Raw genomic sequence first — 17,849 nt, 5'->3', positions numbered from 1 at the left:
TGGTGATTATCAATAGCTCTGGTTAAGCTCATGTTTATTGCTAGAATTTATTAACCATACATTTCTAGCAATTGAAGTTGTCATACAATAATTAAACTGCCTATTAATGATTTTCTCTGTATAGTATTATGTTATTGGTAAAGGTAATAGGAATATTAAAGCAATACTGCATGAATGCAAAAATATCATAAATGTTTTCCACTCCTGGCCCATTTGCCAGTCTAATATGATACAAAAGTATGGAAGTATTGGTTTTAAAACGCTAAATTCTAAAAAGCTGTTTTACTTTGAAGTTAAAAAAATTATTTAAGTGCCTCAGTAATTTCATGGATTGGACAATCTGTAAGGAGACCTGTTAGTACAACTTTAAATGGCCTTTGAATTTTAGGGAAAACAATATAGTGCTCGATAGTTTTCTCAGATATCTCGAATAATTCTGTGAAAGTTTTTCTTTTTCTTTTCTTTTCTTTTCTTTTCTTTCTTTTTTTTTTTTTTTTTTTTTTTTTTTTTTTTTTTTTTTGGTATGATCGTATAAAGTATTTTCTCCTTCATTCCAGCATGCCTTCATGATGTAACGGTAGCACATTAGGCGCGTATTTGAGAGGTCCAGATTCGAGTGAACTGCACATTTTTCACGTCTCCTGCTTCAAAAAGCTAATGACTACAATCTTAAGAAATTCATCATTAACATGTCCTATGAAAAAAGTTCTAGTAACATCCTTAAGAAGTTTGTGAAAGTCTGAAAATTTCCTTTTGGTTTTGATCATAAATGACTTTACCCTTGCGAGATGAAGTATTTGTGGGGCTTCCTTACAGTCAGTCTGAATATTCGCATTCATGTCGGCATTACAATCGTTGTCAACAGGTATGGAACTGAGTTTACAGTCTATAACAAGAAAAGCGGCGCACAAAGAAGAAGTTATCCGAATGAGTTGAAACTGCATATACTCATACCTTAGGATCCAATGTGTGAATGATTAACTTCTGGCGGCAGATGCTGAATACCTGGAGCTCCAGCACATTGCAGCGGAGCATCCGTGTTATGAATTAGTTCACAAAAAAATGGTAAGCGGACTGTAATATATCACTTGTTTTTTATATAACACTTTGAAATAGAAGGAATGCCGTCCACGTGACGACACAGCTCACATCACTCCATGCATAGTAGCAATTAATAAAACAAAAAAGAATAGAATACAAATCACATAAATTATGAGTTGAAAGTTCGTTACCATAGCAACCAGAATTGAATCATCAGGCGGCAACGCCATCTAATGTTGCAAAGACACACTAGTAATTCGTTTGGTACGAAAAATACTAAACATAGCCCCCGGCCTTGAAGCCTTCTAAGGGTTCAAAAAAGACAAATAGTTAAAGCATACATAATAACATTAACAAAAAAAATTAATTGAAAATATAACTAAAATTAAAGTTCAATAATATGAAAAAAGTCAATAGTTCATAGTTCATATTAGTCATGATTGGGGATAAGACACAATTTAGTAACAGCTCGTTTGAAATCACCAGCGGCTGTATGGATTGTAGCCACTCGAACTTTTTTATCACTACCTGGATGAATTAAGGCAATTCTTCCAATTTTCCATTGGTTTGGAGGCAGTTGTTCGTTTTTGATCAGAACTAAATCACCACATTTTAGATTTGGAGACGCACGAAACCACTTAGCACGTTGTTGAAGTGTTGTTAAATATTCTGCACACCATCGTTTCCAAAAATGTTGCACAGTCTGTTGAACTAGAGACCAACGTTTAAGTCGTGAAGATTTCACATCACTCAAGTCAGATTCCGGAATGGCAAGCAAAGGGGCTCCAATCAGAAAATGACCTGGAGTCAATGCACTAAAGTCGTTTGGATCACTAGACATCACACAAAGAGGACGGGAATTCATACACGCTTCCACTTGTGTAAGCACTGTTAAAAATTCCTCGTAAGTTAGAAGTTTGGATCCTAATACTCGTTTAAGATGAAATTTCATGGATTTCACATTAGATTCCCACAAGCCACCGTAGTGAGGAGATGTCGGAGGATTAAATAACCAAGTTATACCTTCTGAGGTAATGTAGTCACATAATTCACTGCTTTTCTCAATGCGAGCTGCATTTTTATAAATCTCCTTCAGTTCCTTACTAGCACCTTTGAAGTTAGTAGCACAGTCACTCGAAATTTTAGATGGTTTGCCTCGTCGGGCGATAAATCTTTTTAGAGCTGCTAAAAACGTTGAAGTTGATAAATCACTGACTAACTCCAAGTGTACAGCTTTTGTTGAGAAACACACAAAAATGGATATGTAACACTTGAAAGTTTTTGTTCTTCTCCCAACTTGAGACTTAATAGAATATGGACCAGCATAGTCAACACCGGTGAATACAAAAGGTCTTGATGGTTGAACTCTGGGCGAGGGTAAATCACCCATTATCTGGGTCACAGTCTTGCCTCGATTTCTAATACAAGGAATACATCTGTGAATAATCTTTCTCACTACGCTTCTCACCGCAAGAATCCAAAACTGCATTCGTAAAGTGCTTATTAATAATTCTTGACTAGCATGCAAATAATTGACATGGTAATGAGTTACGATGAGATTAGTGACATGTCCTTCCTTTGGAAGCAAAATAGGATGTTTGCTATTTTCAGGAATGTTTGCATTTTTTAAGCGACCACCTACTCGAATGACGCCTTCTTCATCAAGGAAGGGAGTTAATTGTATTACTCGGCTGCTCACACCTTTTAATTCTCTCGATGTTTTTAAATAAGAGAGCTCTTGAGGAAAATATGATTCTTGGACATTTTTTATCACTGTTTTTGTAGCTAATCGGTTGTCAGAAAACCTCTCAAACGATTTTCGGAGAAGTTTCGACAGTTGTAAATAAATCTTAGGCATAATGCAACTATACGACGTAATTTTGTCCAAGATGAATACCGTTTAAAAATGTCATTTTCCTTTGCCGCACAAGATACTGAAATGCAAGTTTTTCTTTCTTCTCTACGAACTCCTTCATAATCTACATCAGAAAGATGTTCACTGTCAGGACATGGTTCGAAATCTTGTGAATATAACCAAGTAGGTCCAATCAACCATCGTTCACACTTCAGAAATTCTGCTGGAAACATTCCTCTTGTACCTGAATCAGCTGGGTTCCGCTTTCCATTGATATGGTTCCACCTTACATTAGGAATTGTATTCTGTATTTTAGCAACGCGGTTTGCAACAAAAGGAACCCAACGGTATGGTTCTGCAGAAATCCAGGACAGTACAACAGTTGAATCTGTCCAGGCCAAAACTTTACGTATAGGAAACTCTAAATGTTCTAACACTGATTTAAGCAAATTCACTAACAAAACTGCGGCGCATAACTCTAATCGAGGTAATGATTGCACTTTCAGAGGAGCAACTCTTGTTTTTGATGTTAAGAGTGTTACTTTGATGTCCAAATTACGTGACACTGAACGCAAATAAATTGCTGCACAGTAGCCTTTCTCGGAGGCATCACAAAAAGCACAGATATCAATATAGTTCACATCAGGAATCAAAACAAATCTCGGTATTTTTAATTGTTGAATAAGATGTAAATCATTTCGGAAAGTCTTCCATTTGTTAGCAATCTCATAACTAACAGGTTCATCCCACGATAAATGGAGTTTCCACATCTCTTGTATCAAGATTTTGACATAAATAATACAAGGAGCAAGCCAACCCAATGGGTCAAATATTTTCGCTAAATCAGAAAGGATATCTCTTTTAGAGTATTTAAGCTTTTCACCAGAAATGGATACGGAAAAGTTAAAGTAGTCTTCACGGGGGTTCCAATTAATTCCTAAAACTTTGATTGAGCTATCGTCTTGAATTTTCATAGCCTCAGAATCATTTCTCAACTCCTGGGGTATATTCTCTAACACTGACAAGTCATTGGATGACCATTTACGCAGAAGAAATCCTCCACGTTCCAACATTTGCAAGAGTTGATTTACTAGATTTTTGCACTCTTCAGTGTTTTGAGCACCTACCAAACAATCATCTACAAAAAAGTTTTGAAGTACAGCCTTCGAAGCTAAAGGATAGTTATTCTGCTCATCGTAGGCAAGTTGGTATAAAGCACGAGTAACCAAATATGGAGCCGAGGCAGTGCCGTATGTGACAGTATTAAGTCGAAATTCTTGAATAGGATCACTTGGACGGTCCCGCCAAAATATCCTTTGAAAGTTATCCTCTTCATTAACTAGAATTTGTCTAAACATTTTCATGATATCAGCTGTGACAACTACTGGGTAACATCTGAATTTGACCAAAACTGGAAACAGCTCTTGTTGTATTCTGGGACCTGTCATCAATATGTCGTTAAGAGACAGTCCTGATGAAGACTTACTAGTAGCATTAAATACCACACGTATTTTACTCGTAGAGCTAGATTCCTTAATTACTGCATGATGTGGCATGTAGTATGCCTGACTTGAGGACTCTGAACTACGGACTGGTTCCATGTGCCCGAGATCCAAGTATTCCTTCATGAAATATTTATACATATCATATGTATCAGGAGATCTTAAGAGATTTCTCTCTAAAGATTTAAATCTTTGTAAAGCAAGATCTTTAGAATTACCCAACCTTGAAGGGTTATCTTTAAATGGAAGTTTCACTACATAACGACCATTTTGATCACGGAAGTGTGTTGTTTTAAAGAACTCTTCACATTTTTTATCTTCACTTGAAATACGTTTGACTTCCGGAATGAAGTCTAAAGACCAAAATCTTTCAACTAATTCGTTTGTATTCAACTGAAGATTATTCACTGTAAAAGTGTTAGTTAGATTCGAATCATCAGTAATAGTGTTCCCGGAAATGATCCAACCCAACTGAGAACAAATTGCAAAGGGTAATGATTCTCCTCTCTTTATGATGTCTCCCTTAAGCATAGTAAAAAATACATTTACGCCTAACAAAATATCTATTGGTTTTCTTTCATAGAACTTAGGATCAGCTAAGACTAGATCGTCAAAATGATTCGCAATTTTAGAAGGAAGCGACACGTTAGGCACATCTGAAGTTATCCTTGGAATCACGAATGCATATGTTCGAAATTTGAAATTTGACTCAAAGTGCGGGGTAAAGATTAATTCCACTTCTCCACTTGTTACAGTGTTGAACGAACCAAGACACGATACTTCAATTTTTTTGTTAAATCTGCCTAACTTTAGTTTACTGACACACTCTTCACTTATAAAGCTGGCTTCACTGCCACAGTCTAGTAAAGCCCTGCAAGGGATGGCTTTACCATTGGAATCACTAACTTTAATGAGAGCAGTACACAGTAATACACGTTTTGATTCACCTTTAGAATAACTAAATTGTCCTGTACATGTTGTGGCATTTGTAACGACTTCATTCTTTGGTAAGAACACTTCGGCTTTGGGGGAGAGTGAGGACGTTTGTTTTGGTTTCTCATTTTCACTAGTTTTGATATTTCGATCAAAATGAAGAACAGTATGATGAGGTAACTTGCACGTCATACATTTATGTAAACTACGACAGTTTTTCACTAAATGAGGCTGAGAAGATAAACAATTAAAACAAAGTTTGTGTTTCTTAACAAATTCGATTCTTTTTTGGACACTTAAGTTTAAAAACTTAGCACATTTGTGAAGAGAATGATCTTCCTTGCACATTATACAACTGTTTTTACTCGACACTAAAGAAGTTAATTTGGAATTAGAAAATTTCCTAAAATCTTTAGATTGGTTTCTACTATTCTGCAGGGTTCTAGCGTGGTCTTTTAGAAACTCGAGTAAATTATCTAAAGTACCTAATTCATCTTTTTTCAAAGTTCTTTCCCACCAAAATTTTATGTTTTTATCTAATTTCTCAGTTATCAGATAAACAAAAAGAACATCAGAAAGATCAGAAACTTCTAGCTTAAGAGTTTTCAAAGAGCGTATACATTCATTCACTACATCAACACAATGTAAAATAGCTTGAGCTGAATCAGAAACATTTGGCAAATTAAACATTTTACGGATTAATGCATTAGTTAATTCTCTTTTATTAGAATAACGTTCCTGTAAAAGTTGCAACGCTATATCATAATTAGCATCAGAAATAGGAATTGACTCAATAATAGACAGAGCCTTTTTTTTACAAGAAGCTTTTAAATATTGAAACTTCTGACATTTAGAAATATTCGGATTGTTATCTACACTAGCCTTAAAAAGATCATAGAAACTAATCCACTCATCTATATTTTCCCCTGTAAAGGTAGAAAGTTCTAATTTTGGTAATCGAACGTCAGACGAATTTACTTTTGCTGCACTACTTGTTTCGATAACAGAGTCACTGGAAAGTTTCTGTAACTTTTTATTTATAGTTATCCATAATTCATCTAAAGTTTCTTGTATTGTTTGTTGTTCCGTAATGAATGTATCACAATCTTTTTCAGGACACAACAAAAATATTTCCTCATAAATAGAACGAAGCTCACTGTTAAAAGCATTTAGTTTCGTTTCGAACAACTTTACCTCTAAAATTTCTGCTTGTTCTAAATTCGAATTTACCTTGCCTTTAAATGTTGTTATATTGCTTTTTAGAACCTTCTTTTTAGTTAAAACTGGTTTCAAATCAGCCATTATGAATAACAATAAATATTATACAAACAACTCTAGCAAAAGAAGATGAAATATTGGAACGTACTCACCCCAATGTTGAGGTTTTTACGCTACACCATGCCACGGGAATATTCCACAAATCGAATCGAAAGAACACTAAGCTGTTTATTAATCCACAAATCGAAAGTGATTTAATTTGCTAATATTTGAATAAATCACATCATATCCAAAGATCGCTAACTCTTCTCTCCGGCTCGACGGACCAGAAATGTTATGAATTAGTTCACAAAAAAAAATGGTAAGCGGACTGTAATATATCACTTGTTTTTTATATAACACTTTGAAATAGAAGGAATGCCGTCCACGTGACGACACAGCTCACATCACTCCATGCATAGTAGCAATTAATAAAACAAAAAAGAATAGAATACAAATCACATAAATTATGAGTTGAAAGTTCGTTACCATAGCAACCAGAATTGAATCATCAGGCGGCAACGCCATCTAATGTTGCAAAGACACACTAGTAATTCGTTTGGTACGAAAAATACTAAACAATCCGGATATATAAATCAGAGGACATTACAATGCTAGGGCAGAACGTTCATACGTACGTGGTTTCGTCGACACAACTGAACTGTACCAGTGCCTCGCAGGGGGTTTTGCGAACAGTATGAGTATATGCTACCGCTTCAGAGAGGCCGTGCAACTGGATCAAAGGAAGAAGGGTGCTCCAATTGCAGGATCCCTAGACATTGGGTCGAAGCAATGTAACTATTCGATGATATTGGCAGGAATGTGTAAAATACATGAACCAAGCGGCAAAGAGCGTTATGAATACAGTATTTTAGTGAGAACGACGAGAGAAAGTGAGAATAGACTGCTCATCAATCGGCCCTCATAGCCCTGGTAAATTCTTAGTAACGCTCTGATATGTAACGGGGACGCCAGTGACTGCAATAAACATTGATAGGCGACTAGACGGACCAGGGTTGAGGTAACGAAGTCCACTGCGCCGACTGTCTCTCACCGTTGCACAAAAACAGGCGGCATGTTTGCGGCGCGCATTTGACCTAGAATCTCACGGACTGGAGTAGGATTGTCTTCAGCGATGAGTCCTGCTTCAAAACGAGCCCTTGTGAATAGCGAAGACATGTCTGGAGACGTCCAGGTCAGCGACGGGATTCTCAGCTAACTGTCGTCCACCACATAGCTGAATAACCCGGTATGCGGTGCAATTTCATTTGGAAACCAGATCTCTTTAATTGCCAGCTGTGACACCCGATTCTACGCCTCATATTCTTAATATTCTTTCACGGAGAGCTGGGTTTACATTTCTATAAGATAACGTTCGGCTGCATATGGCACGCCTTTCTAGAACATGTCTTCATCTTTCTCCAAAAGTTCCCTGGCAGATGCGATCGCAAGCGTGTTTGGGATTTAATGTGAAGGCCTCTCCACCCGTCCTTGGATAGCGCCGATATAACGTACCAATTGAAAAGCATATGGCAAGCAATCTAGCAGGAGAGCATCCGCTAATTTTTCTAGTCAGTGTCCAGCGCAATAACAGCTTGTATCAAAACCAGATATGGGGGAACGCATGATTGATTTTTTTATGCACTTGTAGCTTATTTCCTGAATAAAACATTCCATTCCTATAATACTGTTAGCTTTTCGTTTTCAGTGAATATACATCGCATCATTTCGGATAAATTCTTCTTCATGCATTGCCTTTCATGTTATAAAGCGTGTTACTAAAAGGTAAATCCACATTTCACTTTAACTTTAGTATGTCTAGCAGTTTTCCTAGGAGAACTAAAAGCTCTCTTATTCGATCTATCACTTTTATTTAGGCTACGATTTTAAAGCATTTTTTTTTTCGGAATGGTTTACCTGTGGCAATGCTATAACTGCACATACGGTATAAAGGACTATATAAAGTATTTGCTAGAAACTCGAACTGAAATGCAAATTAATTCGGCTAAAATATAAATTTCTTCTGAGACTATGTTTCTCCTCCGCGGCGATTTCATTTTTCCCCGTACCCTTCAAATCGTTTTATGTAATAATGTCTGTGAAATCCTTAAAATTGCGCTATATCTTGTTTCTATAATGAGTACAGAATCATTTGCTTGTCTGGATTACTGATAAAATTTTGGCAGCAAATATTATTGATTTTATTTAAGTTTGAAAATGGTTTACGTGTCAAAATGACTTCCAAAAGTTCCGTGTGACTCCAGCTATTCCAACACTGTTTCCAAACACTCCAATACTCTTTCCGGACGTTTCCAAAACTGTTTACAAGACACCGTGAATATTGCTAGAAACATCATTCTTCATAGTAACGGTATTAATCTTTCTAAAAATCACTTCATGCAATTTGTGTTTGAGACAAGAAACATTCTGTTATAATGATATTGTAGTATCAATCACGAGCATTTTCTTAAATTTATATTATTTTATTACACAGAAGAGCAAAGTAGTGTTTTAATTTGAAAGAAAAATAAGAAAATTTACAAAGGCAACAATTTTTGGGTCAGATCTTTTAAATCCGCCGTAGAGACATTAGGATTTTTTTGGAAGTTGGAGAGATGAAAAATTAACAACCGCCATTGCCGGTAATCGAACCAAAGACCTCTGGAATACCGGCCCAGCGTACAGAACCACTACACCACGAAGGACGCTAGGAAAGTTGGAGAAATACCTTACACCGCAACGTTTGTTTTGTGTTGAAAATTGTTTGTAAGCTTAGAAAACCGGAAATTTCTTATCAAAAGTTGTTTCTTAGATCAGTTTTGAAACGATCAGTATCATTAATTTTTTTAATTGTTTAAATTAACTGAGCCCGAAATTTAATTTGATTTTATAGTTTGTAGAGTATATTAATTTTTATATTTAAATTTATCATCACTAGAAAATATTTCCTAAGTGTCCAAATTTTGAATAAGATATCTTTTAAACTTCAGATCATATCTGATTAGTACAGTAAAAGTTATCCGAGTTCAAATACATTAATTTACCTACCATTCTCATAAAAATATATTGTATGGATTTTTGTTTTAGGATGGAAGGGTCCAAAGTGTGATTTGCCTTGCGAATCTGGTAAGTATGGTAAGAACTGCAGCCGAAACTGTAATTGCATGAATAGCGGATTGTGTGATCCTGTGGATGGTTCTTGCAAATGCCCGCCGGGATACAAAGGATCTATGTAAGAAATATTTGAATATCTTATTTTTAACTATAATATGCTAATAACATCCTGCGACTAAACAATAAAAAATAAAACAACAACAACAATAACAATAAAAGACTTTTTAGAGATATTACACGAATTTTATTTAAAAGTTCGCTGATAAATTTCTGAAGATTTTACTTTTTTTTTCCTTAAAATTCAATGTTTTCCCGTTAGCAATGAAACCAAAATCTGCAGATGGATGAAATAGAATTAACATTTTCAGTTAGAGGTATAAAAGCAACCCTCTTCTGTCCCCCCCTTCAAAAAAAAAAAAACTATTTGAAACAACTTAATGGTTTAGTGAGTCTGTTATTCATTATTTTTTATTTATTTAATTAAGGCAAAACACTCAAGGGCTCTCTGTCTAATGAAAGGAACGTATTTTTGACTCGTATTTATATTGTTTTGTCAATTAGCTATGTTTATCGTCTTGAATAAATTTTAGGAAATTAACTCTCTATATTATTTTTCACAAATTAGTTCTCATGCGTCAGAGTCTGATAGCGATATCAAATGAGGTATTGCCAAAGCTTAAGCTTAAGTAGAATCTAATAATAAAAATGATTACGTGTTACACATTAATTTGAGATTTCTAGTAAGTTTAATTTCACATTAAGGCAACAAACACTGAAAAGCGAATCTAAATCATTTTCAACTTTAGTAGAATATAAAATACTTCACAAACTTATTATTGCCCAAGTGAATACTTATCAATTTCCATAAAATAATTATTTCGAAACGAAACGAATTTTGGTTTTAGAGCTAAAAAGCTGAGAAAGAAATGTACTTTTTCCTGGATAGTTAACTTGGTATTTTCAATAAGACTGTTCACGTAATATAAAAAAAAAAGTAACCATGTTTAAAAAACTGTTGCGGAGGGAAACAGTAGATTTCTAGGAATTCGAATTCACAAGCCATTGCTGTGCAGTGTGCTTTTCCTTAATTCAAGATAACTGAATTTAAATAGCTATTTTCAAAGTCATTTTATTCATTTGTAGATGTAAAGAAATTTGCGATGATGGTACTTGGGGTCTTGAATGCTCACACAAATGCAAGTGTAAACACGAAGCCAAATGTGACCGAATTTCGGGTTCCTGTGATTGCACACCAGGTGAATTTTGTTCTATTTAATTACATTGATAAAATTAAATTATTTGAGTGCTCGAGTGTTCATTTATGTTGTCAAATACTTGTTTAAGATATTTTTAGTTATGCAAGCGCGTTAAGATATTTGCAGTTTAAAACATAATATGATAAATGGGATAAAATGTAACATCAGATTACTTGTTGTTTATATTTCATTCTACTATTTTAGTGCACAAAGATTTCGCAAATTTTACAATATTATGCATATTTGGTTTTACTTATTATTTATTTAATAATAATATTTATGTTTCTATAATAATTCCGCTTTTATGGATTTTATTACTGAGTTGCATTTTAGTATATACACATCTAGAAGCACACAGACTGAATTATGTAAGATGCACAAGCAGAATGGAGCTATAGCCTGTCGGATTTTAATTTTGTAGCATTCAGCAATTTTCTCCGAAACACAGGCAGTTTGAAAATTCCTAGAAACGACTTTTCGTTGTTAGTTGAATTTTTTTTTTTTTTAAATTTCTTGTACTTTTCCTCCCCGTCTCCCTACCATTGACAAAGGTGTAACTAGAGATCCGAAGCCCAAATATGGTTTCGAAATTGTCTGTGGACAAGAGTTCTCTTAAGTTCAGATTTACTTCAGGAACGAGTTTACAAACCAAACGCATTTTTAAAGAAGTAAAAAGGATAAAAAGTTCTGACAAAATAAATTTTGCAATAGTAAAGCAAGAATAATCCGACTTACTGAAGAGTATGTGCTCCTGTATTTTACAATTCAAATTTGTGGAAAAACTGCTCTGTATTTGAAAAGATTTTTTGCTTTTCTGCAGCTATCTCAGCTCTTTCTTAAAAGATGAGATAGCTGCAGAAAATAGAATAGATATGTCCCGTTTGACTTAACTGTTATCCACCAGTTTTAAAGGAACAAAGGAAATTCGTTCAATTGCATCAAAAGCCATCGATTAGAATTCGCATCTGTTTTACACATACCTTTAACAAGCAGTTTAATTAATTTTGGTTTTATATAAAACTGAACTAAATAAATTACTAATGTTCCCAGGAAAAGGCACCACGTGCTATTTTTTTTAGCACAGAAAGGGCTAATAGTCTCAAAATGGAATTTTATGTTTGTTCACTCAAAATGTCGTATAACGTTTCAAAGTGGTGTCATAAAATACCGTCGCCCTCTATTATTTTTAAGGAAATTAAATAATGAAGAAACTGTGTATATATATATAAGTTCTTCGTATTGTGATAAAACGACGGTACCTATAACCATTATATTTCGAATAACATAATCCTCCCAACGTAACATGTGCACCTGGAAGCTCGAATTTTCAATTTCAAACTTGTTTTATTATTTTTTATAAATATTTTAGTGAATTTTTGATTAACAAACTCAACAATCTGCAAGCGAGAAGTGGCAACGCTGTTCGAAATATAACATTTTTATATCCAGTGCTCGAGACTGTTGCCATTTGAAAAAAAATAAGATATTTAAATTTCAGTTTTAATTAACAAATTCGGCTCTTTGTAAGCAATGTGTTCCCGCGCAAGAAAATAAAATACTTTTATCTTTTACTAATTTTATGATTTTCTTGTTGAATTGTATGTCGCGTAAGTGCGAAGAAAATGATGCTTGGCAATAAAAAAAAAAAAAAAAAAAAAAAATGGGGGGGGGGGGTTAGCAGGAGAAAACTGGTAGACTGCTAGCTGAGCGAGAGCGTAAAAACCTTAACAAACTCGTTTGGGAGACCTTAAATCTGAAAAATTTCAGCCTTCAACCCTTTTTTTTATATGTAGCTTTATGCAGAGGAATTGAGTACATTTGTTGCGACTTGGTTGGTTTTCTTTGGTTCGGTGATTCCAATAATGAAACATAACAGTATTAAAAAATGTCTTGAGGTCCTATCAGTAAAACCACAGTATAATAAATACATTGGATTTACTGATACTAAGCCACAGTACGAGAACGATAAAGTATTGGTGTATAATAGCCTATACTGTGTACCAATAGCCCCGAATCTCGCCAGTATTTCTTGGGTATTTACTTAATGCACAATAATTGTACAAAACGTACAGGAGACTGAACTGTCTATCATATAAAGATGTTTGAGTCAGAAAAATATTTCAAAAAGGCGAGAATTTAAATGGTATTTGCTGAAACTAACTGAATGCTTTAACTCGTATGTTCATTTTGAAACTGCAAAAGGTAACTTAAAACAACACAAGTATTTCGCTCATGGGTCTTCTTTGTAATGTATATTTTGAAGTAGTGTTACTCTTTGCCATTAGTGACTTTCATGATTATAGTATATGCTACAGGAAATAGAAGTTCATTCTCATTAGAGAATAAAACTGCTTTTGACTTTATTGTGGACGAATTGGTGAAATTCTCATCCCTAATCAGTCATTAAATTTTGACCACTAAGACAAGTCCCCCCCTCAGAGCTACTGATTATATTACTATGTAAGTTGTAAATATAGCTGCATTATAATAATTCTGAGATCAGTACGGAGTGAATGATTTCCAAGTTACACATAATTCCTACCAGTTTCACAGGAAGCAAATATATATGTGCTATCGTTCTTGTGACAGCGAGACATGGATCGATATCTTTCAGTCTTATCCTCTGAATATATTCACCGTTTCTAATAATTAATATTGCTTGAAAGTGCGACGAACATTTCAGTTTTTTCCCTGCATTAGACCTATTTTTTTCAGGAGAATTATACGAAATATTTGCATACAAAAATATTTTTCAAAACAAATGCTTCTATTACAAAATTCTTGTAAACGGTTTTTGCTGCTTTAAGAATATTTTTAACATTTTTATACCTCAATAAATATTGAAGAAACTATGATAAAAATTTCAAACAGCATTTTACCTCTGATTACGCAATTTTGATTTATTAAAATATATATCTTGACAAGGCTGGCGAGGTGAGACTTGTGATTTGCCCTGCAAGCCTGGGAAGTATGGTAAGAATTGCAGCCAGCAGTGCGCATGCCGAAATGGTGCCCTGTGCGATCCAGTGGATGGCTCTTGCAACTGCACGGATGGATTTAAAGGAAAAACGTAAGAATTATATAATTGCGTTATACATGAAACAAATGCACTACATAATTTTAAATGGTTTAATGATCATATTTATTGTATATTTTGATAGAATGAATTTTAGACACTAAAACATTATTATAATAGCTCATATTAAATATAAAATGGTAAAAGCAATAAATTTAAATTTCATTTCAGTCATTTAAATTATTAGGAAATATTTCTTATTTGTTTTTCTCTACATAGATGTGATGAAGTCTGTCTTAATAATACATGGGGTCATTATTGCTCGAAGAAGTGCAAATGCAAAAATGGGGCAGCCTGCATACCGACAACGGGATACTGTGATTGCTTGCCAGGTAAATTGTTTGGTGTCTAAGAAAGTACGAAATATGCGATGGTAAAAATATTAAGTTTATTTTTATAGCCGCTTTAAGTTAAATTTTTGACTAAAAGCTGATTTAACTTTACAGGAAACATAATTATAATTTCCCTTGATACAAACTAGGTTTGATTTAGATTGATTTTAAAAACTGATCTGTCATGCATATAAGATATATGTCCTTTCATAAATATGAATAGATAGGAACTTACGAATGGTTAATTTCCAAAACATTACACAGAAAAGATAAATTCGGTTCTTTATCCCCTATATTTTCTATCATAGGATGGAAAGGTAGTAAAATATTTCTGAATATAACACTTCGAGTGCCTCACTAGTCTCCGGTGATTAATACTGAACTTTTCGTTCAGGCCTCGTCAGTCACGGTGACTGATTCTGAACTTTCCGTTCAGGCCACGACAGTCGCCGGTAATTGGCAAGGATAAATACGATATAAAATTTTAAAAATGCATTGTTTTAATTACATTGTTGTAATAGATTTTATTGAAACACAGTAAACATAAGAACGGTTGTTCTGCGCAGGTGTCACAAAATGTGGCAACCTGTTTAGTGAATTTTCTGACCATTTCTGTACCAACTTGTTACGCATTTTCTTCATGGAATAATTTACAATATCTTCGCATCGTAGAAACTTTTCCAGTATTTTTTTTTTTTTTTTTGGAGTTTGTGTCGTGGTTTTCTAGTAGTGTTTGTAACACTGATAAATGGAATGTCTTCGTCAGGAAAATTTGTCATATGACATTTAACTGATTCAACTGATATTTTCAAGTTCTAAGTTAAAGAAAGATTTTTGTCTGCATTCGAACCACACAGAACTGAATACATATAAACGTAAGAAAAAAAATCTAATCTTAACTAACAATCTTAGAAGTGCTCTTGGCATTGCTATACCACAATATCAGCGCACTTCTTAGCTCGGTGACCAGTAAGCGCTCACAAACAATAAACAAAATTACGAATAAATATCGACAATACAGACCGAAAGGCGTATTTGCCTTTCTGTAAATGTCTGGTTTCTACGCCACCTTGGTCTTAAGACCCTTAAGATCATTTTCTGTTTTCAAAAACACTCAAGCAGCAGTAGTACAGCATTATAGCCTTGATCAAGAAATTGTTGTATAAGAAAGTTGCAGCAAAGGGAAGTAGCACTAAAAATATCATGTTAAGTTAATTATTTAAATTAACAAAGAGAAATTTGAAAATACTCTGGAAACAATCACATTCTTATAAGGGATAGGAACCTCTAATTTAATTCCAACAAAGATCAACACTTCAAATGGGATTTTTCTTTCATTTCCATATGCATTCACATAAATCAGAATAAAACATTAGGAAGTATATTCTTTCGCCAGGTTTTTTTTTTTTTTTTTTGACATTATTTTTTTCTCAATAACTTTGAGCTCAGACTTATCATATGTTTCGAATATATAACAGTTAGACACTACACCAAAAGGACAAAGTTTTCTAGTAAAAAATATTATAATGGAGCAAATGCGGAAATAGCGCAAGCAGAAATTTTTTTAATGAAATGAGGCTTTGATAAGCTGAAGTGATAAAGTGAACTTTTTAAATTGTTCCTAAATTTTCCACTGAAGTACGATATTTGTGCTTAACTTTTAGTTTTTACTTGTAAAATAAATTTCGTGGATAATTATGTTTAATAACACTAAATGGCGAATGTTTAGTGTAATAGTAAATAATAATTTGAAAATCTGTAGCAGCTAGTTATAAAAAAGTAGCCTTTAACCCTTTCAGGCTCGCTACCTTTTAAAGTTGGAGTTTTGATTAAAAAAAAAAAAAAAAAAAAAAAAAAAAGGTAGGCAGTCTAATTAGGCCTAGAGAAATACGCAAGTAAAATTTTGTGAAGATAGCACTTATCGTTTTAATTCTGTGGGTGGGCCCAAAGTGGGCACACTGCTTGAATAGAGCTTCGAAAAGAGTGCTGAAACGAGCATTGTTGTCAATGAACTGACCGATGAGATGCGGAGAAAAAACGAATACAGACTCTCAGTTGTCCTAGATTATCGGTAAGCCCGGTCTGGGCACACCTAGGGTTCACCGTTTGATTTTACGTAAGATTTCAAGGTAAAAATTTAAAACTAATATAGAATAAGGAGATTAGCATACAGCCAAAAAAATAAGATAGAAATTTCTTTTCAAACTATTCCTTTTATACCCTAAAAAATCTGGAAGATTTCTTTGAAAAATGAGGGTCTTAAAAAACTAAACATGGCTAAAATATATGGACTGGATTGTGTTGATCTGCCAGCTACTATAAATATAGAAGGTTCAGAGTAACCTATAGTAACCTATAATTCATTTTTCATTCAATTTTTTTGTGCGTACAGAAGGAAATTTTTAGGTGTGTCCAGACTGGAAACACTGTGCCGCAAAGGGTTAAAACTCACTTGCATCTGAAATCTTTCCATTTACTTTTATTTAATAGAGACACAAATTTAAAACTCCTTATAAACAAAAATTGTAGTAAAGTGTAACGGTAGGGCTCTCGGCTTGTATTCGGGAGATCCAGGTTCGAGTCCCGGCGATGGAATTGCAGACTTCTTCGATTTCCTTGTTTGAACAAATTCTAATGAATCTACAAATGGCCCCCGAACTAAAAGGTGGTGGAAAATAATTCGTCACCGCCAGTATTTGGTGACTGTGTCCTTTAATAACTAGTCGCCTTTTAAAAGGGGGATATATAAGGTATTTTCTCCCTCTTTCCTACATGCCTTCTTGATGTAACGGTGGCACACTCGGCTCGCATTCGAGAGATTCAAATTCGAGTCCCGGCGGCATAATTCATAAGTGCACATCAGTATCGCCACTGAGGGAGGGGTTTCAAAAATGGACCCATGACCTTCTATTGTTCTTGTGAGGCTGAAACTTTGAAACTGCGTATGAGTGCATGTTGTAAACGTTTTATTTTGCATCTGTTTCGCAGTTATAAATTTATGGCGTATAAATCATTTTAGTAGAAAATCTCATCATGCTTTCATTTTACAAGTTTATTGAATCTTCAACATTTGACTTTCGTGAAACTTATCACGCAATGGATATTCGGATTAACATTGGTGACATATTATAGCTTCTTATATCGAGAGAATGACTCAAGCTAAAATTAGCCTCGAATATTATGCATTTACAAGCATCTGTAGTTAAGAGGAACTCCAATGCATCATTTTTTTTTTACTGAGCTGAGAATAACAGGAAATGTTACGATGAATCTAGTATTTTCTAATCTCATTGCTTGTATTCCTTTGATTTTGAAAGTGCAGGTTTCAAAGAATATATTGCGAATGATCTGATTATAAATATTGTTAATATTAAAAATTATATATGAATAATATAAATAAATTCGTTGTGAATAAGATAAAATCATTCTGTTTGAAGAATATTTCTTGCGCAGACCAATACATTTAAGAGTGAACAGTTATTA

The 17,849-nt window shown here is 34.1% G+C and overlaps 1 protein-coding gene across 1 annotated transcript in view; it reads left to right on the top strand.

The window, feature by feature from the left end:
* The window catches only part of LOC118181778 (uncharacterized), a 288,201-nt gene that overhangs the window by 85,369 nt on the left and 184,983 nt on the right, over positions 1-17,849 (top strand). Inside the window, exons 9-12 of the mRNA XM_085818801.1 lie at positions 9,676-9,820; positions 10,846-10,958; positions 13,884-14,028; positions 14,254-14,366. Coding sequence (XP_085674927.1) covers positions 9,676-9,820; positions 10,846-10,958; positions 13,884-14,028; positions 14,254-14,366 — 516 coding nt within the window. The remainder of the gene's footprint in view (positions 1-9,675; positions 9,821-10,845; positions 10,959-13,883; positions 14,029-14,253; positions 14,367-17,849) is intronic.

Source organism: Stegodyphus dumicola, chromosome 6 (assembly GCF_044657685.1).
Source record: "Stegodyphus dumicola isolate Sdum_Otavi_A_Nest chromosome 6, ASM4465768v1".
NCBI lineage: Eukaryota > Metazoa > Arthropoda > Arachnida > Araneae > Eresidae > Stegodyphus > Stegodyphus dumicola.
Note: the sequence above shows the minus strand (reverse complement) of the source record. Positions and strands in the feature narration are given on the sequence as shown.